This window comes from Portunus trituberculatus, chromosome 49 (assembly GCF_017591435.1).
Source record: "Portunus trituberculatus isolate SZX2019 chromosome 49, ASM1759143v1, whole genome shotgun sequence".
Lineage (NCBI taxonomy): Eukaryota > Metazoa > Arthropoda > Malacostraca > Decapoda > Portunidae > Portunus > Portunus trituberculatus.
The window spans coordinates 5,450,360-5,473,144 of NC_059303.1; the positions used below are offsets into that span (position 1 = coordinate 5,450,360).

Here is a 22,785-nt window from a genome sequence, read left to right on the forward strand (position 1 = left end):
TGAATCATTATTTTGACAAGTAATAATGATAGATACATAGAAAACCACTATATTATTAAATACCCCAATTGAGCAATTTCACATAGAACCGATGGAACATTCCGCGGTGGATTAGCAAGCGGGAGACATCAATCATGGTGACACGAAGTAATGCACACACACACACACACACACACACACACACACACACACACACACACACACACACACACACACACACACACACACACACACACACACACTACATCACGGCAAAGGACAGTTCTGGAGGTAACGTTTAGCGAATACCTGGGACGCGGGACACTGGGGACGACCTTGAAAGAAACTGACAGATAAATCTTTCCTTACCCGCGTTCCACTGGCTCTCTACATTTTCTTTTAACATCTCTCCCAGCTGCACTCTTTCCGACTGACATGAGTGCAGGTGGTGAAGAATGCTATTAAGTAGAAAGTCGAGAAAATAGACTGTGAAAAGAATGTTGGAGTGGAATGAGGCATGAAATATTGCTTGACAACTTGGATTATAGTAAGGTCAGAATGTGTAAAGAGAAAAAATAAAAATCAGCGGAATATGTATGTTAGCTCACAAATCTTAGTACCATTAGACATGCAAATAAAAGTTTCACCATTTTTTGCGTTTACCGATATATATATATATATATATATATATATATATATATATATATATATATATATATATAGAGAGAGAGAGAGAGAGAGAGAGAGAGAGAGAGAGAGAGAGAGAGAGAGAGAGAGAGAGAGAGAGAGAGAGAGAGAGAGAGAGAGAGAGAGAGAGAGAGAGAAAGTAAACGAAGCCACTAGATACATTCTTAAAAAATTTAAAAAAACGCACAAGAAAAAAATAAATGACTACACAACTTATCCCCAAAAAGTCTGAACTGTAAAGAATTTTGATTAGTATTCAATTATAAAATTCTTCGTTATGAAAAAAAAAAAAACGGAATGAATAATACGCAAAGAAATACGTGAAGGAACATATTTTGTAACTCAGAATCTCATCATAATCAAAACCATACATCAAAATCCTGCTATTACATTGACAAATATGAAAAATGAAGGACACTTATGAGGACGATGAATTAACGGCAACTGAGAGCGATTTATTTACCATAATGATTTGCCCTCACAACAATTCGCTTTTGACGGGCTGGGGTGTAGGAGTGATAAAGCGATCCGGAAGTGTGGCGAGTAATTAGCTAATATTAAACTGTAGGAGCAATAAAGTGTTCTTGTACTGTGGCTAGTGATAAACTGTTCCGGAAGCTTGGTGAGTGACGGACGGCTGGCTCTCCCTCCTACAGTACATCGCCTTCAGGTTTACAGAAGCCGCGTCGTAGCTCGATTTGTTTCCGTGGTGTTGAGTAATGAGACTTAATTGCCTTCGGGTGCTATTTCAGACCCTTACATCCATTATCTTCTTTCCCGCCCCTCACCCTTCATTACATTTACTGCATAATTACCGCTCTTAAAAGCTTTTGCGCCGAGGAGGATGAGTATTACGTTATGGATGCGTGTAATGCGTGTAATTTTGTCGTAAACTGCGCTGTGATGTCACGTGCTTTGCTTTTTATTGCTTCCTTTTTTTATTTACATATTTTGCGTGTGTTACTGAGTTTTGAGTTCTTGTTTTTCTCATACTTCCCAGATAAACATTGTATAAACTTTTGTGTAACCTTTCAGAAATCTGTGTGTGTTTTATTTATTTCTATATTGCTGCCTTTTTTATTTACATTTTTTGTGTGATATATATATATGGGGCGATCTTAAATTAATGCCTTTTTATATCTTTTCATTAAATATTTTATGAACGTATTTGTGTAACTTCTTTTATGTTTAAAGTTCATTCTTTTAATTCTTTTATGTCAGATATTTTGCGCCCTTAATTTCCTCATAAGAATAATGAGATGCTCCATAAGGCTTGAATAATATATTAGTATTGTCAGAAAACAAGATTATTATTATCAATTTACTTTCTTATATATGAAAGTTAGCTTTAATTTATGCACATTGTTTTCGTTCATTTGTCCCGTTTTGATAGAGTTCCCTTTTTTATTCTTAAGTCACTCCTATAATGTATTTGGTGTTGATTAAAGAACGATAGGTTTGAAACTACGTGAAGAAAATATCTAATTCTAAGACTGCTGTGTGGTATTTGGCAATCCGTCATTATCATCACCACCAGTGCCATTATCATCATTATCTTGGTCATCATCATCATCATCATCGTCATCATCATCATCATCATTATCATCACACCATTGCATCCACAAACTGCTACAGAAATCACCTTCACTAACAACAATGACACCACCATCACCACCACCACCAACAACAACAATTACCACTACACCGCCATCACCACCACACATCAAAAGAACAATGAATTTACAACCTCATAATTAATTCATTCATCTCTTCATCACATACACGTCGAGTTATAATCAAAAGTCGAGTACCAAACATACCACACTCCGTCTAAAGTTGACCTGTTTCTTGTGTCCGTCAAGGTTAGTGTGTTCTTGGTAGGCCTAAGAAATCTTCCGCCAAGGTCAGTGTGTTCTATGTAGGCTTAAGAAATCATCCCCAAAAGTCAGTGTGTTTTTGATAGGCCTAAGAAATCTTCTGCCAAGGTCAGTGTGTTCTATGTAGGCTTCAAACTTCTTCCTCAAGGTCAGTGTATTCTTGGTAGGCCTAACAAATCTTACTTCACCATGCAAATGTCAACAAGAGAAGTAGGACGAAAAGAAGGTCGTGGCTTAGGCCTTGACCTTGATCTTCTTTTGATCTTGACGTCATCCAAAGTCTTCCTGGAATGTGGGAAGTAAGCTCTCAGAAACTAGAAAAAAAGTGTAAAGTTCGTCGTGACCTTTTTTTTGGATTTGCTTCAGACGTTTTTTCGTATAAGTAAAAGGTGAATATGTGTGTGTGTGTGTGTGTGTGTGTGTGTGTGTTATGTGGTAGCTGCTTATGTAAGAAGTCCAGTTCGGTTCAGAATTCTTTATCCGATCATTTTTGTATGTAAGTAACTTAAAAATTATGATTAGTGCATAGATAATAATGAAATATATCATTAAATATATAATATGTAAGTATAAAAACATGTTCATTAATTTGTAGTTTGTGACGTTTTGATAAAAGTGGCTGTACATTGTTTTATTGGTGTAATGTTTGTTTTTCTCTTTATTGATGCTAAACCATGAATATCTACAGCACAATGACAACAAAAGTATCCACAGAGCATCTCGAACGCATTTTCTTTCATGAATATACAACTGAGAAAGAAATACCCAGTTTTTTTTTTTTTCTATATCGAGGACACATACATATACAACCTTAATTCTTAGTCCATCCATTATAAAACAATGAGTTCAGGTGTTCTATGAAAAATGCCACGTGACTTCCTGTGAAGGTTACCATGACAGTTAAATGTTAGGCAGACCTTTGGCTTGGCGTCACTACAGTACTAATTCACAATGAACTTTGGCAGTGACGTCAGCGGCAGCGGGAAAGGGGGTGAGTAGCTATTTGGCTTTATGAATCGTATCTCACTTTCCTGTATCCCATTTTCTTCGGCGTGTTTGTTTATTGTGGTGCGTCTAATAAATTCCCGTTTTTTGTTGGATTCTCTGCGTTGGGGTGACGGAGGAAGCTCATGTTTCACTCCTCGCTGTACTCCTGTCTTTCGCCCTTCCCGCCTCCCTTCACTTTCCTCCGCCTCTCTCGAAGGTCACCTGCATTTCCTAGTAGAAGACCTTTTCTCCTTTCCTTTTATCGATGAAGTCTTCCTCCTCATCTTCATTCTTCCTCTCGTCCTCCTTGCCTTCTTCCTTTTCGTACGGTGATGCGATCTTCCTCGTTTGAACTTTCCCTTCTTGTCCTCGTCTTTTTCCTCCTATTTCTTCTTTGTCTTTCTCATAGTTATCCTCGTTCATTACTCCTTCCTTTTTTTATCCTGCTGTTTCTCATTTTCTTCTTTCACGTCTTCCTCATCTGCCATACTGGAATGCTTGTGTCCTTTTTGTTTTCATCCCCCCTTTTCTATATATCTTTTCTGCATTTCTTCCTCGCCGTTGCATATTTACCTCCTTTTTGCTCTCCGATTCCCTCTTGTCTGACCTGCTCTTTGTGTTCCTTGTTCCCTCCTCCAATACCTCTTATTTATCCCTCTCTTCCCCTTTCCTCGTACATCACCTGTGTCTTTATTCTCCCTCATTCCATTCCATCTCCCTGCACCATGTATCAAACCCTCACGTGATTTGAAGTTACTGCATTACTGAGGTAGTGAAGAATGACTCTCCTTCATCCCCGTCCCTGTAATGAATAAGGTGTAATGAATGGACTCGCTGGCGTCAGTCACTGTGGGTCGTGATGGATGCTCACAAGCCACGGAAACTAACCTCCGAGAAGAGACACCTCGAGGTCACGGCTTTGAGGTTTATCCTGCACGTCTCTCGCAGCTCACTTCCCATGAATCGATGCTCCGGGGAATACTCTCGTTGACTTTGACTGCATGAGTGACACTGCAGCCACATGCACGCTGCTATATCATCACCACTATCACGAACAACGACAACAACAATGATATTAATAATGATAATAGTAATAATGATAATAATAGTAATAATAATAATAATAATGATAATGATAATAATAATAATAATAATAATAATAATAATAATAACAATAATAATGATCACAATAACAATAACAAAAATAATAATATGATAATAATAATAATGATAATGATAATAATGATAATGATAGTAATAATGACAATAACAGCAATAAAAAATGATAATAATAGTAATAGATGAGCTCGTAGGAAGCAGCAGAGGCGCCGCAGTCCAGATTGTCGCATGGGTTTCGCAGTCTAGCCCGGTCACGAGTCTCGAGTCACGAATCACGGATCTCATGACGCAAGACTTGAAGCGCTCCCGTCAGGATATAAAGGAAGTCTCGCCGGTTCTCATCAAGCGGAGAAAATCACATACCTGGAATCTGCTGCGGTCCTGCTTTGACTTAACGAGACTCCAACTTGATTAATATTTTAGAGATTCCGGCGCGAAGTTTCGAGGAATCGACTTTTATGGATTAGACTCGTGCATAGCTATATATTTTTTACCTTACATTTTATTTGTTGACGTGTTTGAAATTCATATTTTTCTTACCTTAGCATTACAGTTCTTACCAGCTTATGGATCAGAACTAAAATTAGAGCCTGACTCCGTTTATTATGCGTTTAATAGAGGAGACGGTTAAAACATCGATTAAGAATGAGAAATAATAAAAAAAAATGAAATAAATGAGTAAAGAAAACTCTCCTAAAATAAGAAGCGTCAGCAGGGTGAGGACGCGTTGTTTGCGAGTATGAAGTAAGATGATAACGTGTATTTCTCGCCGCTTCCTTGGTTAATTGTTCTCCCAGCAGTGGCAGCAGCGGCAGGAGCTAATTAATAACTCAACTAATGAAATGTGACAAAGCAGGTCTTAAGGAAGCGTACTTGGTGTGCTCTTCTCATTCCCAGCATAGATTGATAGCGTTAGCAGCTCGTCGTCTTAACACTCTTGTAATTCATATTCACTCGATTATGAATATGTGGATGAAAACTTAAGATAGCAACAACAATATTAACAACAACAACATCTACTACTACTACTACTACTACTACTACTACTACTACTACTACTACTACTACTACTACTACTTCTACTACTACTACTACTACTACTACTACTACTTTTACTTTTACTTTTATTTTTACTAGTACTACTACTACTACTACTACTACTACTACTACTACTACTACTACTACTACTACTACTACTACTACTACTACTAGTTTTACTTTTACTTTTACTTTTACTACTACTACTACTACTACTACTACTACTACTACTACTACTACTACTACTACTACTAAACCTTCCAATCAATACAAAACTGGTAGCTCCTCAGTTTCTAACGTCGCCATGTCAGTCATAGATAATGCGTACATAGCCAGCTTATCATCGCTGTTTATCTCGCATGTCGCAGGTTAAACTACGTGTGACTGCAGCTTAGGAGCAGGATAGTGGGATATATTTTCGGTGCTTCGACTGCATAATAACATCAGGTCACCTCGTGAGGGTCAGTGAGAGGGGAACTCTGCTCTCTTCCTTCTAACATGGCTTCAAGGTCACTTCCGGCTATACAGAATGCAGTAACTACTAATGCTTTTCAACAGCTGTGTTACCTCGATTTTCTCGATTGTCTCGGTAACAAAGTGTTGGATCACTATTATACTTTGCCACAGTCTATTTCACACCAAGCGCTAATTTTTCACTGCACAGTGCATTACCAGAAGTGTATGAGTAAGCTGCATACTCGTCACAATTGAGAGAAATTTCCGATATCCGGAGAAGGCATTCGGACAGTCACTACTACTTCACACCCTAGCCCGACCCACCTCTCTCCCCCCTGTATGTTCCCTCCTCTCTATCACTCGTTATCCCCTTCCTCCCCCACCCTATCCCCAATCTCTCTCTCTCTCTCTCTCTCTCTCTCTCTCTCTCTCTCTCTCTCTCTCTCTCTCTCTCTCTCTCTCTCTCTTGGAATTCAATTCATTTAAATTTTGCACCAACCAATGAGAGGTATATGGCACTCCCACTGGTGCATCCATTAAGCCGCTTGTTTGCCATCATTCTCGTTCGTTATCAACCTTCACGTTATCGTAACCAAGGCTTTATTTCCACATTATTTCACTCTAAATAAATGACAAGTCTACGTTGGTATACCACATTTTTTATATGTGGATAAGGTGGTGAGCGTGTGATCGGGCAGACGTCTACGCGTAGGTTCGAATCCCACCACGTACAGCCTTAAAACACTTTGCCATTTGTCGAGTGGTTTAAAGTTACCTACATATCACCATGATACCCAGGTTCTAGATGGTTACACTCAAGATGAGCTTGGGATGGATGTATGGATTTTAAAACAAGATGAGCTTGGGCGGTGATATGGGCCCTAATATGGGTACCACTATAAATAAAACTGCCTGCGCCACTAATGGGCGGAAGCTAAACAGCGCTTCCCATACACTCTTCAAGAGTGCCTACAGGCGCTATAGGCCTTACCGTAAAAAACAAACAAAACAAGAAAATGAGAGAGAGAGAGAGAGAGAGAGAGAGAGAGAGAGAGAGAGAGAGAGAGAGAGAGAGAGATTGGGGATAGGGTGGGGGAGGAAGGGGATAACGAGTGATAGAGAGGAGGGAACATACAGGGGGGAGAGAGGTGGGTCGGGCTAGGGTGTGACGTAGTAGTTACTGTCCGAGTGCCTTCTCCGGATATCGGAAATTTCTCTCAATTGTGAAGAGTACGCAGCTTACTCATACACTTCTGGTAATGCACTGTGCAGTGAAAAATTAGCGCTTGGTGTGAAATATACTGTGGCAAAGTATAATAGTGATCCAACACTTCGTTACCGAGACAATCGAGAAAATCGAGGTAACACAGCTGTTGAAAACTACTAGTAAATGTTGGCTCGTGAGTTGTCTGTCAGAAGTGTTGTACTAAGCGGCACTCTGTGTACATAAAGTATAATGTATAGTACAGTACATACAATACATATGCTTCTTTTATATTTCCTTCATTGTTATCCCCTAAAGTTTGCGATGATAGATTAGACTTTGTCACCTTAAGAGGGAGACTGTGCCGAAGACTGCAGTGGAACTTATACACACTGATTATTCTGAAGTTGTTCAGCTTTGTGTGCAGGAGGAAGGATCTTAGCTCTTTGCAAAACACCACCCAGTGAAAAGAAAGAATCCAGGCCTTTTAACCAAACCAGTTATCAATTTTACTTAGCCTAGGAAAATATATTAATACATAAGTATCATTCATTGCCACAGAAGCACTATATTTTGTCCTTCTTCCTTTAATACTTAAAATCTTGACCTGCTTCCTGTAATACTTAAATATACACCAGAGGAACGCTTTGGTTTTATGTTGAGAAATATTCAGCCTACAGAGGGAGAAGGAGGAAGAGAAAGAGGAGGAGGAGGAGGAGGAGGAGGAAGAGGAGGATTGGTGCAGAAGGCTCAGCATAGATTAACCTTAAGTCTTACTCTCCTACAGGAATCGCTGGACTGTAGGAGAGCCGCCACTTGGTACCATTCTTCCAAAGGGGCCTCCGCCTCCCTGCCCACCACCTCCACCTCCACCAGAAGCGTTGACTCCAGCGATTCAGGAATTTACGACCTGGACGATGACTATTCCTTCGTCATCACGGAAAACTCCCCGCCCGAGCTGGTGCGCCGCGTGGAGGCAGACTTCACCCCCATCGAGAACCTGGGTAAGAGGGATGTCTTTGTTGTTGTTGTTGGTGGTGGTGATGGTAGTGGTGGTAGTGGTGGTGGTGGTGGCTGTGTTAGCGATCGAGAAAGTTATTTATAAACATGCTACTGAATTCTGAGTAAAAGTAGAATAGTTGTGAGATAGTTATACAGAAAGTTGATCTATTTATTTATCTATCACCTTCACTACTTAGAATAATTGTGTTGTCGTGGCTTTTTGTTGTCGTTAGCTTTGTCGTTGTCGTCATTGTTGTTCTTGTTATAGCCATGGAAGTTAGGAACACGCTGATGAATGGTGAGGAAAGGAACTTATAACATGAGGCGTTGTAAAAATAATGATATGACACTACCTAATTTTCTGTAAGTTTTATCATTTAGTTCACTCAAGATTGCTGTTTTCACCTTCCTCGGAAATAATTTATGACTCGATATGTTATTTCTAAACCTCAAAATACCTTACAGTGAGGAGCTATTCATTATTTTTCTTGTTTCCCATCATAATGTTTGTTAAAGAACGCCTTAAAAGGTTGACGTAATCTCTTTTTAATTGTTCATATTGATAGTCTTATGATGAAAATTTTAAAACACGTGGATCGATATTGCCAGTATTTGTTCCATCATTATATTTTCTTCTTCTTCTTCTTCTTCTTCTTCTTCTTCTTCTTCTTCTTCTTCTTCTCTCAAGGAAAGGCAAGTCCTGGTGTTCGGCTATTTGAAGCAAGGCATGCATAAGAAGAAGGCATAAATAAGAAGCAGAATGATAAGCTTTTTTCTTTCTCCTCCTCCTCCTCCTCCTCCTCCTCCTCCTCCTCCCTTAACCACTACCACCACCGCCGCCACTAAAACACGCTTCTCTCTTCGCAGACCTTACGGTGACGGGGAAGCAGTGTCCGCGCCTGCTCAGCGGCTATCAGAAGGCGCGGCAGGAGGAGCAGGCTATTCTGGCGTCGCTGAGGGAGGAGGGTTTCATCGCCACCTCCAAGCAGAAGTGCAGCTCCGGCATCGCCTTTGAAATCATTGAAGCCACGCCGGCCACCGAGTCAGCAGGATCCAGCAAGATCAAGCCCAAGGTCAGTGTGGGTTATTAGTGTACGTTAATCAATTGAGTTTGCTGAAATGAGCGTGAGTTAAGTTTGCCGAGCTTACTCTTTGGGAAGTCCTGGGAACATATAGTTAGTTGTGGTACAGTGGAACCATACGTGCTTTGGGGTCTGAGGGGTCTCCAAGCACGCGGGTTAGAATCCTGTCCACGGTCCGAGTGTATGTAGGCTTCCTCACTCGGGGCAACGGTTTCCTTGCGGGTGGACTTTGAGATAGGAGGTACCCCAAAAAAGTATCCTTTTTAGCCCATAAACTCCCGTGAAAAGCCCACAGGGTATAAATAAAAAAAAAATTAAAGAAATCGAAAATAAGAACAAAAACAACAGGCTCTCCAGACGAAAGAATAATAATGAATTATAAAAGATAAATTGAATAATAGATGAATAAATATATAATGAAGTGTAATAAATCAATGAAAAGTTTGCTATAATCATCTTTTATAACTCTTGTGACTTCTCCTTAAGCTGGACAAAATGGTCTGATGTGGACTTGAATTATAATTCGAAAGTTATTTTTTTAGGACACAAGATTGCATGCTTCTAATGATAAAAAGACACTGGCCTAATTTTTAGCAACGTATCACTGTATCCGTAGGACTTCCTTCCGGAGGGGACACGGCAACACCTCGAGTCCCAGAGGAATAAGTTCAACCTACGAGATTTGACTCACGCTGACGTAAGGATGAAAATGGAGATGGCAGACATGAGGCGGCAGGTGAGTACTGGAGCGAGCGACGCCTCTTTCTTGCCTTCATCTTCACGATTTCCAATACTTTTTTCATCATACTTCCTGTGTTAGCTCTTTTTTCATTATTAAACATCCAATATTTGCATTTTCTTTTTTTTTTTCTTGTCATACTTTTTAGTTTATTCATATATTTTTTTCTTATCTCAAGACACAATGTAGACGATCTATTTCGGTGTGTGTGTATGTGTGTGTGTGTGTGTGTGTGTGTGTGTGTGTGTGTGTGTGTGTGTGTGTGTAATGATGATAACAATATAATATTTCGGTTTATTTGAATGGCAATTTGTACAGATACAGAGCTAGAACTTCTACATATTATCTGCTTATACATATATCTACATATATCCTTATATACTACCGTATATTCATATACCTTAAAGTTTACACAGCCCCATGGTGGCATCTGACATCTTATGCGCGGCTGCTAGATAGCGCCATATTAAGTCTACTGACCTACAGGCTGGTTTGGTCAGGCTATCCTGTATATATTTGTTTTATTCGGAGTTTGGTGTGTGTGTGTGTGTGTGTGTGTGTGTGTGTGTGTGTGTTCATGTCATATAAATAGAAAATTATGTGCTAGGGGTAATATGCTTGTGAGAAAATTTAAGTCATGTTCCTTCGACGTCAAATGTACACTGTTCCGTGCTCTATGTTATAATGTGTATGGCATGTCCCTGTGGAGTAATGTGAAAGTCTCTACGTTAAATAGGCTAAGAGTAAATTATAATAATGTTCTTCGCCGACTCGTTAACATCCCACCTTGGAGTAGTGCCTCAGAGATGTTTGTAACCCTAAGGATGAAAGGTTTCTACGAATTGAGGCGTAGTTGTTGCTACAGTCTTAGGAGCAGGATACTTGCAACGACCAACTCAGTGGTGCAACGTATCACCAACAGTGATGCCCGCTGGGTATCCCTTTGTGGCAGCAGTGGGACACTTTACTGTATATACAACATCCCAGGCAATAGTTATACTGACACTGTTGATGTAAAATGTATGTAGATTTTAGCCAAGGGCTCAAAGACAATTACTTGACATAGAGTGTATTAAGTTAGTGAGATTTAAAAAAAAAAAACTTATTTTGTATTTTATTAAATTTAAGATAGCTTTTACCTATCTCCATTTACATTGTATGGCATTTAAGCTGAAATAAAGATTATTATTATATATTATTAACAGGCTGAGCTGACGTCGAAGAAGGAGAAAATGGCTGCTCTCTGCAAGAACGAGAACTCTGAGGAGAAGAAAGTAAATGATCTACGGGAGAAGTTGACGCAGCAAAGAAGCTCGGCGCTGGAGAAAAGGTGGGTCACGCGTGTGGCTCCTGTAGATAGGTATATAGGTAGATAGATAGATAGATAGATAGATAGATAAACAGATAGACAGATAGATAGGTAGGTATAGATAAATAGATATATAGATGGAAAAACAATTGAGCACTTAGATAGATAGATAGTTAAATAGACAGATTTGTTAGATAGATATGTAGGTGGATAGATATGTAAATATATGAAGATATTTACTCAACACATACATACATATATGCATACATACATGAATGCACATATGTCTATAGTTACATCATTTGATGAGTCACCAACGAATGCATAAAACATTCTTATTCCAAACTTATTTAACACAGTATGTTATGTTTATTTATTTATTTTTATTTATTTATTTTTTTTTGCTTTTTTATGATAAATTTCCAGATACTTTCACTTCTCCACAAAATACAGAAACATCTGGAATCGTTATTGATCTGAACATCAGTAAATATTAGAACTTGAATGAGGATTGAAATACTTCCCTGCATATCATGTTGAAGTAACTCTTTGAATGCAATTTGGGAAAATATCTTGGAATTTCTTTTCTTTTTAAATGTTCTGTTTGATGTGTATTGTTTTCTCCAACACATTACCGTACGCATCATATATACAATAAAATTAAGGTTCTTTTTATACATTAATTGTATAACATGTAAAGCACGTTTACGTAATATCGGATTTTTTTTTGTGTGTGTGTGGAAACCATTTAATTTAGGAATATTTCAAGATTTCCATGTCAGAGACGTTCATTCACCATTTCCTCTTCAGGGAAGCACACTTGAAAGAGCTCCGTGACAAGCTGCAGGCGCAGAACAAGAAAGCCAAGCAGGTGAAGCTCAAAAAGATGATAAACGCCCCTCCTGTACCCGTCCCCTTGGGCCCCACTGCTCAGGTCTTCCTCGGCTCAAACAACGACGACAGCTTTTTCGACTGAGTAATCCCAGCTTGATATCCTGGTTATACAGATTTATATCTATCTCAATGAATGTCCGAATCGTGAAGCTGTGTAGATGATTTAAAATGTCATAAATGGAATTCTGCGTGTGTTTATGGAAGTGAATGGATGTACAGAAAGCATCAGAATATGTTAATGAATGGAAACTTGTGCATGAGACAGCACGAAAACATGTTTGGAATGTGGCCTGGAATGTGGCCTGTCTGTGCACATGTAGCGTGTGGTTGATGGAAAGGGAACCACATGTGTGGTGCACACCTACACGTTTGACAGAGTGAATGAAATTACTGAAGTCGTACTATTATTGTTGAAAAAAAAAAATTTGATAAAGAACACGACGTGTTCACGTCTAGATTCCAGGATGTCCAGGTGAAAGTGTGGACCTGGATGAATAGGAAAAAACTGATTATAAATTATAATAAATACGAAAAATTCCAACTGAAACATTTTTTTTTCGGAAAGAATATTTTCATCGTGAAAAAAAAATGTTAATGAATGATTATCTCTCCATCCATGATTGTTGTCAGAAAAATCTTAACATGTTTTGGTGCATGCTGCGTTTTGTATGAATATTACAAGGATAGAAATATGACGTACCTATACGTACGTATGTATATTAATGCATATTAGGTCAGTAGATCATGTAATATATGCCATGATCGTTGCGTGATTCGTACAAACTTAGTCAGTAGTGTTAAGTGGTCCATAACTAGTGGCAAGTCCAGGGGGAGGGTGTAGCGGCAAGACCCGAACACAGCACGTGCCCAGCGTGTCGCATGAACACGTGTGCCTGTCCAGGAAACACGTACCTTTTCCTGACCTGAGGTGGTGTACTAATACTATGCCGTCCTTCCTCGGTGAGTCTTTTTAATAAGGTCTGATGTGCCTTAACCCCTTCCCCCAATACGTACTGTAAGGATATACCGCGCACTTCATTAAGGGACCTGCTCCACGCCCTCCCCCCACCAGCCGGGCAGGACCCGCCGCTGCTGCTTGTGTCAGTAGGCAGTACTAATGGTATCAGTAGAGACGATTGATGTCAACTTCTAGTCACAATGTAAAACATATAATGCCAAGTAAGTTATATGTCCTAAGTTTCAAAATGTGTATTTAAATAAACGTTGTAAGTCAACCTGAGGCAGTTTTATTTTCTTCTGAAAAACTGTCAAGTATTTTCAACATTATGGAGTTAAATTACTTGTGATGATTATAACAAATGCTAAGGAAAAGATATGCATTCCTTTCTAAGCTTGAATATTGCATGTATAATAATAATTTTACTAGTTTTGCCCTAAGCTCCTGGCGTCGTCAGGTGCTTTGTAGTAAAGTATTACTACACACTCCACAATATGCCATAGACTATCAGTGTAGTACGTGTGGGTTATGTATTGTATTAATGCATATTACGTGTATGTGGCAACACTGTATTTCTCTGCGCATTCAGCTAGCGCGTGAGCCTTTGCTCCCGAGTCGCTACTGGCCGCCATTTCCTACCCTTTGTAGCTCTAAGGACAAGTAAAGAATCTACGTGTACTGCGTGTATGTCTGCCCCTTACTTAGGCATACACGCCCTCCATTATACATCCCGCAACCAACATGGCGCAGTGAGTAGGATTCCTCGAGCGCTAGGGAGTCCGTCACGACACATCGACGCCCCATTACCCACAGTCTAACGGCCATGCCGAGTCTGCAGTGAAGGCCGTGAAGCACTTCATCCAGAAGGTGGCACCGTCTGGCAATATAGACTGTGAGGCGTTCGACAGGGGTCTCCTGGAGCTTCGGAACACCCCCAACCAGACGGGTCGCTCTCCAGCTCAAGTCCTGTATGGTCGCCCTTTACGCTCTTGCGTCCCCGCACATGCCAGCGCCTTCCAGAAACGGTGGCAGGCCAGGGACGAGTTGCGACCGTCGAGCTGCTGCCCGTCTCCGTGATGCCACAAGTCGCTACGACGCTCACGCTCGGCCTCTTCCACCCCTGCAGCGAGGTGACGTGGTTCGGATCCAGGACCCGACTACGCAGCGGTGGGACAAGGTTGGCACCATCATGGGCGTTGGCAGGTCACGGGATTACCTGCTCAAGATGCCCAGTGGCCGAGTGTGGTGGAGGAACAGGCGCTTCCTCCGCCCTGGTCCACCCCTAAACGCTTCTTCTACGATGGAGGACGCCACTGCTCCCTTGGCGGCACCTGATACGGTGGTGCCCCGCAGGTCGCCACGACTCCAGGAGAAGGCGTCCGCAGCTGCAGTCGCTCGAGTCCCTGTGGACTTCTGAGCGCAGAATGGGGGGGGAGATGTGGGTTATGTATTGTATTAATGCATATTACGTGTATGTGGCAACACTGTGTATTTCTCTGCGCATCCAGCTAGCGCGTGAGCCTTTGCTCCCGAGTCGCTACTGGCCGCCATTTCCTACCCTTTGTAGCTCTAAGGACAAGTAAAGAATCTACGTGTACTGCGTGTATGTCTGGCCCTTACTTAGGCATACACGCCCTCCATTATACATCCCGCAACCAACAGTACGAGAAGGTTGTGATGTTACAAGATGATGTATAGAATAAAACGCTGTTGATCTTGCTGATTATTAACATTACTGTTAGAAAGAATGCATGAATACATGAATTCAGCCAATAGTAAAAAGAACTAAGTTTTTCAAAGCAGATATTCTAGGTTCCCTTCAAAACTATAGTGCATATTGCTAGGAAGAGAGGACTCGAGGGCAGTCCAAATTGAATCCTGAGAAAAATGGTAACCTTATCCCACATCTAGATTTAAAATTATCCAGGTTGCACAAGAGCTAAAGACCGAATTGAAGAAGTGTTTTATGAGTGTTAGTGAAGCCTTGTTTTATTCGTTTGTGTACACTTATTTTGTTAGCATTGTATACTTTGATGCGTTTAAGGTGTTTGATAAGCATTTTGCATTGTTTACCTGTGTCGTCTGCGCTCCTGGCCCTCCTCCCACGTGTTGACTATATTGTTAATGTATTGAGCTGGCTATGGTGTGACATGGTTTGGTGTGGCGTGGAGGTAGTGAATAGAGAGAGGAAGGCGCATCACTGTTAGCCATACTTTTTTTTTTTTTAACAGTTTGCCTATATATATATATATATATATATATATATATATATATATATATATATATATATATATATATATATATATATATATATATATATATATATATATATATATATATATATATATATATATATATATATATATATATATATATATATATATATATATATATATATATATATATATATATATATATATATATATATATATATATATATATATATATATATATATATATATATATATATATATATATATATATATATATATATATATATATATATATATATATATATATATATATATATATATATATATATATATATAAAGTATGTAGGATGTCTATTTATCATTTGATATCTATCTATCTATCTATCCTTCTCTACATACTTGACTATCTAAATACCTATCAACTACTGGTGGTGCTGCTGTTGTTTATCTAGCTATCTATCTGTCTTTTCATCAGTGCATATATCTACTATTTCCTCATTTTCCTCTTCCAGCTCCTCGTCATCATATATATCTTTTTATATCTTCCTTATCCTAACTATCAATCTCCTAACCTTTATCCCCTTTCTAATCCCCTTGTTTTTAAGCTTTCTTCTTAATAATGTTCTTCCTCGTCCTTCTCATTTTTGACATATCTATTTAGAGACTTAACTGCCTATCTATATATCTATCCATTTGATTATGAACATACTTTTCTTGTTTCTATTACTGCCCATTTTCACCAGAACAGAAAGATTCATGAGTTTGATTCGCTGTTCAAAGCGGTTCATTTTAGGTTTCGGGATGTGGAAAACTACAACTGCACTGTATGCCTTCACGACAAGCTGCGTCTCTTCGTTCCTCGCTTCTACCACTCCGCTGCCGACGATCCATTCCAGCCCATGCAAGGTACTGTGTAGTGGTGGTGGTGGTGTGTGTGTGTGTGGGGGTCGGTGTGATGGTTGGCAACGTGGCGTGTTGTAGGATGGTGAGGCATAACGTATGATGGGGTAGGATACAGTGATACAAAGTGTCCTACTGCCTATCTGCATGTCATCAACACCCCTAGTACCGTCTATTTCTCTTGCTGTGTGCTTCACTGGTGTGCATGCATGGCGACGGGCGGGTGGGGCTGGTGGCGGCTACTGAGGTGAGATGGTGACTAGTGGTGGTGGTATGTCAAGTATTGTGCTAGTGGTTGTGGTGGTGAATAGAGGTGAAGGACGGGAGATGTGACCGCGTAGGAAAGGGAACAGCTTGATGTGGTGTGGTAGGATGTATACGGTGTTAGATGTGGTGTGGGCGGTGGGTGGTGGGTATAATGGCATGTGATGATGTACGTACGTATGCTGTAGCTACGTATTCTTTTTTTTTTTTTTCTAGCAGCACCAGCGTGCAGTGATGGCGTCTGGAGTGAAGGAGGGAGGGATGCGTGTGGCAAGAGGTCCTCTTCGCTGTGTTGTTACAACAATAATGGTGTTCATATACATATATTGGATGATATACGTAATAAGCAGCCTATACGTGTATATGTATGGTAATGCGCAGTGCAGTGCAGCGTAAATCTTACAAATAAGACCTTCTAACGATGCAGGAAAATACTGACATTTAGTGATGAAGTAGGTTATGCCCAACACGATTTATGTGGTTTTATTTGGCGGCCGACCTTAGAGAGAGACAGAGACACATACAGAGACGTGTCGTCAGGGACACCCCGGTTGACACGAACTGTTAACACGATTTATGTGGTTTTATTTGGTGGTCGACCTTAGAAAGAGACATAGACAGAGACGTGTCACAGGGTCACCCCGGTTGACACGAAACAGTAGGCGAAGATTGGCGATGCAATTGGTGGAGCCGTTGTGTCCCTCGCCTATCACTGACACTCCTGTTCATGAGGAATAAGGTGGGCAGGTGCGGGAACTGGCGGTGGTGGTGGTGGTGGTGGTGAAGGTGGTGATATTCATATGCTTGTGTGAAGATAGATGGATAAGCGGGTAATTTGATGGGTTGATAGATACGGAAATGGACAGTTGGATAAACGAACAGGTAGATGGATAGGTAGGCAGATAGATAAGTCAATGAATTCGTGTATAATTAACAAGATAGATGTGTATGTAGATAAAAAAAAAAATGTCTATATTCCTCTACTTAGTATCCTGACACCCTGGTTTGTCAAAAATACTCGTATATCAGGCGGTAGAATTAGAAAATGAGAGAAATAGTATTGTCTATCTTTTAAAAAGCACCTTGTTTCTTGCCTCGCGGGAGTTGCCAACACTCGTTGTACAACAAGATACAATTTAATATTTCCTGCTTTGACAAATAACAAAAGCTGGACACGATAACGGAGAGAAAGATGTCACAATAACCAATAAATCGACACGTGGTATTTGTATAAGTATAGTGTCTCATTGATAATAGATTTAGTAACAGATAATTATCATAACCATGCGTACTGTCTTCACAGACAACCTTATGCTACGGCAGTAGTTTTTTGTGGTGGTGGTGAAAACAGTAGTGGCTATACTGACGCACGCACGCACGCACGCACGCTCTCTCTCTCTCTCTCTCTCTCTCTCTCTCTCTCTCTCTCTCTCTCTCTCTCTCTCTCTCTCTCTCTCTCTCTCTCTCTCTCTCTCTCTCTCTCTCTCTCTCTCTCTCTCTCTCTCTCTCTCTCTCTCTCTCTCTCTCTCTCTCTCTCTCTCTCTCTCTCTCTCTCTCTCTCTCTCTCTCTCTCTCTCTCTCTCTCTCTCTCTCTCTCTCTCTCTCTCTCTCTCTCTCTCTCTCTCTCTCTCTCTCTCTCTCTCTCTCTCTCTCTCTCTCTCTCTCTCTCTCTCTCTCTCTCTCTCTCTCTCTCTCTCTCTCTCTCTCTCTCTCTCTCTCTCTCTCTCTCTCTCTCTCTCTCTCTCTCTCTCTCTCTCTCTCTCTCTCTCTCTCTCTCTCTCTCTCTCTCTCTCTCTCTCTCTCTCTCTCTCTCTCTCTCTCTCTCTCTCTCTCTCTCTCTCTCTCTCTCTCTCTCTCTCTCTCTCTCTCTCTCTCTCTCTCTCTCTCTCTCTCTCTCTCTCTCTCTCTCTCTCTCTCTCTCTCTCTCTCTCTCTCTCTCTCTCTCTCTCTCTCTCTCTCTCTCTCTCTCTCTCTCTCTCTCTCTCTCTCTCTCTCTCTCTCTCTCTCTCTCTCTCTCTCTCTCTCTCTCTCTCTCTCTCTCTCTCTCTCTCTCTCTCTCTCTCTCTCTCTCTCTCTCTCTCTCTCTCTCTCTCTCTCTCTCTCTCTCTCTCTCTCTCTCTCTCTCTCTCTCTCTCTCTCTCTCTCTGTCTCTCTCTCTCTCTCTCTCTCTCTCTCTCTCTCTCTCTCTCTCTCTCTCTCTCTCTCTCTCTCTCTCTCTCTCTCTCTCTCTCTCTCTCTCTCTCTCTCTCTCTCTCTCTCTCTCTCTCTCTCTCTCTCTCTCTCTCTCTCTCTCTCTCTCTCTCTCTCTCTCTCTCTCTCTCTCTCTCTCTCTCTCTCTCTCTCTCTCTCTCTCTCTCTCTCTCTCTCTCTCTCTCTCTCTCTCTCTCTCTCTCTCTCTCTCTCTCTCTCTCTCTCTCTCTCTCTCTCTCTCTCTCTCTCTCTCTCTCTCTCTCTCTCTCTCTCTCTCTCTCTCTCTCTCTCTCTCTCTCTCTCTCTCTCTCTCTCTCTCTCTCTCTCTCTCTCTCTCTCTCTCTCTCTCTCTCTCTCTCTCTCTCTCTCTCTCTCTCTCTCTCTCTCTCTCTCTCTCTCTCTCTCTCTCTCTCTCTCTCTCTCTCTCTCTCTCTCTCTCTCTCTCTCTCTCTCTCTCTCTCTCTCTCTCTCTCTCTCTCTCTCTCTCTCTCTCTCTCTCTCTCTCTCTCTCTCTCTCTCTCTCTCTCTCTCTCTCTCTCTCTCTCTCTCTCTCTCTCTCTCTCTCTCTCTCTCTCTCTCTCTCTCTCTCTCTCTCTCTCTCTCTCTCTCTCTCTCTCTCTCTCTCTCTCTCTCTCTCTCTCTCTCTCTCTCTCTCTCTCTCTCTCTCTCTCTCTCTCTCTCTCTCTCTCTCTCTCTCTCTCTCTCTCTCTCTCTCTCTCTCTCTCTCTCTCTCTCTCTCTCTCTCTCTCTCTCTCTCTCTCTCTCTCTCTCTCTCTCTCTCTCTCTCTCTCTCTCTCTCTCTCTCTCTCTCTCTCTCTCTCTCTCTCTCTCTCTCTCTCTCTCTCTCTCTCTCTCTCTCTCTCTCTCTCTCTCTCTCTCTCTCTCTCTCTCTCTCTCTCTCTCTCTCTCTCTCTCTCTCTCTCTCTCTCTCTCTCTCTCTCTCTCTCTCTCTCTCTCTCTCTCTCTCTCTCTCTCTCTCTCTCTCTCTCTCTCTCTCTCTCTCTCTCTCTCTCTCTCTCTCTCTCTCTCTCTCTCTCTCTCTCTCTCTCTCTCTCTCTCTCTCTCTCTCTCTCTCTCTCTCTCTCTCTCTCTCTCTCTCTCTCTCTCTCTCTCTCTCTCTCTCTCTCTCTCTCTCTCTCTCTCTCTCTCTCTCTCTCTCTCTCTCTCTCTCTCTCTCTCTCTCTCTCTCTCTCTCTCTCTCTCTCTCTCTCTCTCTCTCTCTCTCTCTCTCTCTCTCTCTCTCTCTCTCTCTCTCTCTCTCTCTCTCTCTCTCTCTCTCTCTCTCTCTCTCTCTCTCTCTCTCTCTCTCTCTCTCTCTCTCTCTCTCTCTCTCTCTCTCTCTCTCTCTCTCTCTCTCTCTCTCTCTCTCTCTCTCTCTCTCTCTCTCTCTCTCTCTCTCTCTCTCTCTCTCTCTCTCTCTCTCTCTCTCTCTCTCTCTCTCTCTCTCTCTCTCTCTCTCTCTCTCTCTCTCTCTCTCTCTCTCTCTCTCTCTCTCTCTCTCTCTCTCTCTCTCTCTCTCTCTCTCTCTCTCTCTCTCTCTCTCTCTCTCTCTCTCTCTCTCTCTCTCTCTCTCTCTCTCTCTCTCTCTCTCTCTCTCTCTCTCTCTCTCTCTCTCTCTCTCTCTCTCTCTCTCTCTCTCTCTCTCTCTCTCTCTCTCTCTCTCTCTCTCTCTCTCTCTCTCTCTCTCTCTCTCTCTCTCTCTCTCTCTCTCTCTCTCTCTCTCTCTCTCTCTCTCTCTCTCTCTCTCTCTCTCTCTCTCTCTCTCTCTCTCTCTCTCTCTCTCTCTCTCTCTCTCTCTCTCTCTCTCTCTCTCTCTCTCTCTCTCTCTCTCTCTCTCTCTCTCTCTCTCTCTCTCTCTCTCTCTCTCTCTCTCTCTCTCTCTCTCTCTCTCTCTCTCTCTCTCTCTCTCTCTCTCTCTCTCTCAGTTGCATGGCTCTATCAGGGCGAAGTGATGGATGGACCTGAGCATTGACTTATCCTTTCACGCCACTCTCGTGCAACATCTTGCCATATGCTTTTCTTATGAGTACTGACATAATTTTTGTAGTTTTCCTTATCTTATCGCTGAATGTGTTCCTGAAATACGTGTATGTCTCTCGTTACCCAATTTTTTTTTAAAGTTTATCCTTAAGTTCTAATAAATCTTTTTCTGAGTGTAATTCTCCCTCCTCAGACGTTTACTAGTGACGAGCCTCTGCAACGCAAAGGCTTAACTCATGCCCTGAACTCCATTGTTTCATACTAAAGTTGCAGATTCTTATATTGTATAAAGTACAATACAAATTCAACTTGACAGTACTGAAGCAAATGCCTTTCTTGTGGCACGATGAGTTTGTGCAGCTGTGTGGCATTGAGGAGTGCCGGGAGAAGAATGTCGGGTGTGTGTGAGCCTCTTTACATCAACACTCGAGAGTCATACTACTGCCAGTGCCGGCCATGCAGGGTACAGACTCGTGTCAGAAAGTTCAAGTGTGAAGGTGAGGCCTCCCTGAACTGTCAATGTCACTCTACGGTCTGTCTTCTTAAACTTGTCAGTCCTTCACCTCTTCATTTAGCAGCAGCCTAAAGAAGTTAGTGTGGTATTCAAGGGTACTTTTGTTATTGTTGGCATACATGAACATGCATTTTGTCTCACGAGTATTACTAAGATCAGCGATTTACGGATAGGTTGTTCTTTATGATTAAGTATAATTTCATCTTGCCATATGCATTTGTCATGAGTACTGATATAATTTTTGTAGTTTTCCTCAACGTATTGTTGAATATGTGTTCCTGGAATGCGTGTAAATCTATCCTTAAGTTGTAATAAATCTGTGTTTCTGAGAGTGTAATTCTCCACCCTCAGACGTTGACGAGTGCGTGGAGTCGCCCAGATCCTCTCCTTGTAGACCATCCCCTCAGCAGTGTTCGATCCGCCCAGCAGCAGCAACGGTCATGAGAAGGCGGTCATTGAAGTGTCAAGTCCCCAAGCTGGCATGGTGGTGGGTGTTGTGCTGGGCTCCCTTGGGGTTCTTTGCCTAGCTGTTGGGGTAAGTCAAATAGTTTTCACTTCTTTATACTGTGGGGTCTTGCTCTGGATGTGTTGTGGCTGTGCTGTGGCAAAGATGGCGTAATTAAGCAGTGGGTGAGATTCTACCAAACTTTAAACAATTCTAAATTGTTCTTGACACACTGAGAATATTCCATTACTGTAAAGTTAGCCGACTCATACTTTATACTTTTTTTTTTTTCATCTCACCTGCAACATTTTCAGTGTACAGATGTTTGTCGGGTTCCTGAAGATGCGTCGACGTGTTATCATCCACGCAAGCTTCCCCAACCCAGCCAGTGTACCACAAGACAACAGGCATTGAGGAGGGCGGAGCGAGTGGCTACATGCACTATTGAACGGGACGGCATTACATTCTTCCCACAGTTGTATGACTACACTGAAGCAAGCCCAGAATAGAGTGTTGAGTGACCATGATGTGAGTATTGTGGTTTGCACATTACACTTTTATCTCCGTGTCTCATTTTAAAAGGTTTTGTACTTTCTTTTTTTTTTTTCAGGACTTATTAATGTTGACGCCATTTCAATGTTGTTCCATCTCTTGTTCCAGGAATCGGTACTACTAACGCCAAAGAAGTGAGAGAAGTGTTTGGAGTGAGCGTGCAAGACGTACAACAGACACCAGACTGCTACTGCCGGTGTAGCCAAAGGAACAAGAGGAGGTGGAGGAGGAGGAGGAACAAGAGAGTGATTCTTGGAGACGTACCAATGAAGTTCTGAAGGTTGGCCACAAATCTTCATTATTGGTGTAGTGTATTTCATTGACCGTTTGTAGATTGGGTGCATAAATTTGTAGATTTTGTAGACAGTTGTACATGTGAAGTGGGTAAGGTTTTTT

General features: G+C 41.5%; 2 protein-coding genes across 2 annotated transcripts in view; both read left to right on the forward strand.

The window, feature by feature from the left end:
* Positions 1–14,009, forward strand: part of LOC123499328 — a 49,630-nt gene extending 35,621 nt beyond the window's left edge. Inside the window, exons 2-6 of the mRNA XM_045247204.1 lie at positions 8,135–8,351; positions 9,217–9,422; positions 10,048–10,167; positions 11,376–11,500; positions 12,290–14,009. Of these exons, the coding sequence (XP_045103139.1) occupies positions 8,135–8,351; positions 9,217–9,422; positions 10,048–10,167; positions 11,376–11,500; positions 12,290–12,455 (834 nt within the window). The 3' untranslated portion in view covers positions 12,456–14,009. The remainder of the gene's footprint in view (positions 1–8,134; positions 8,352–9,216; positions 9,423–10,047; positions 10,168–11,375; positions 11,501–12,289) is intronic.
* Positions 13,318–14,748, forward strand: LOC123499099. Its single transcript, XM_045246720.1, has 4 exons — positions 13,318–13,333; positions 13,446–13,477; positions 14,106–14,299; positions 14,352–14,748. Exons 1-4 carry the CDS (start codon positions 13,318–13,320, stop codon positions 14,746–14,748), a joined length of 639 nt encoding a protein of 212 aa, XP_045102655.1.
* The last annotated feature ends 8,037 nt before the right edge of the window (positions 14,749–22,785 follow it).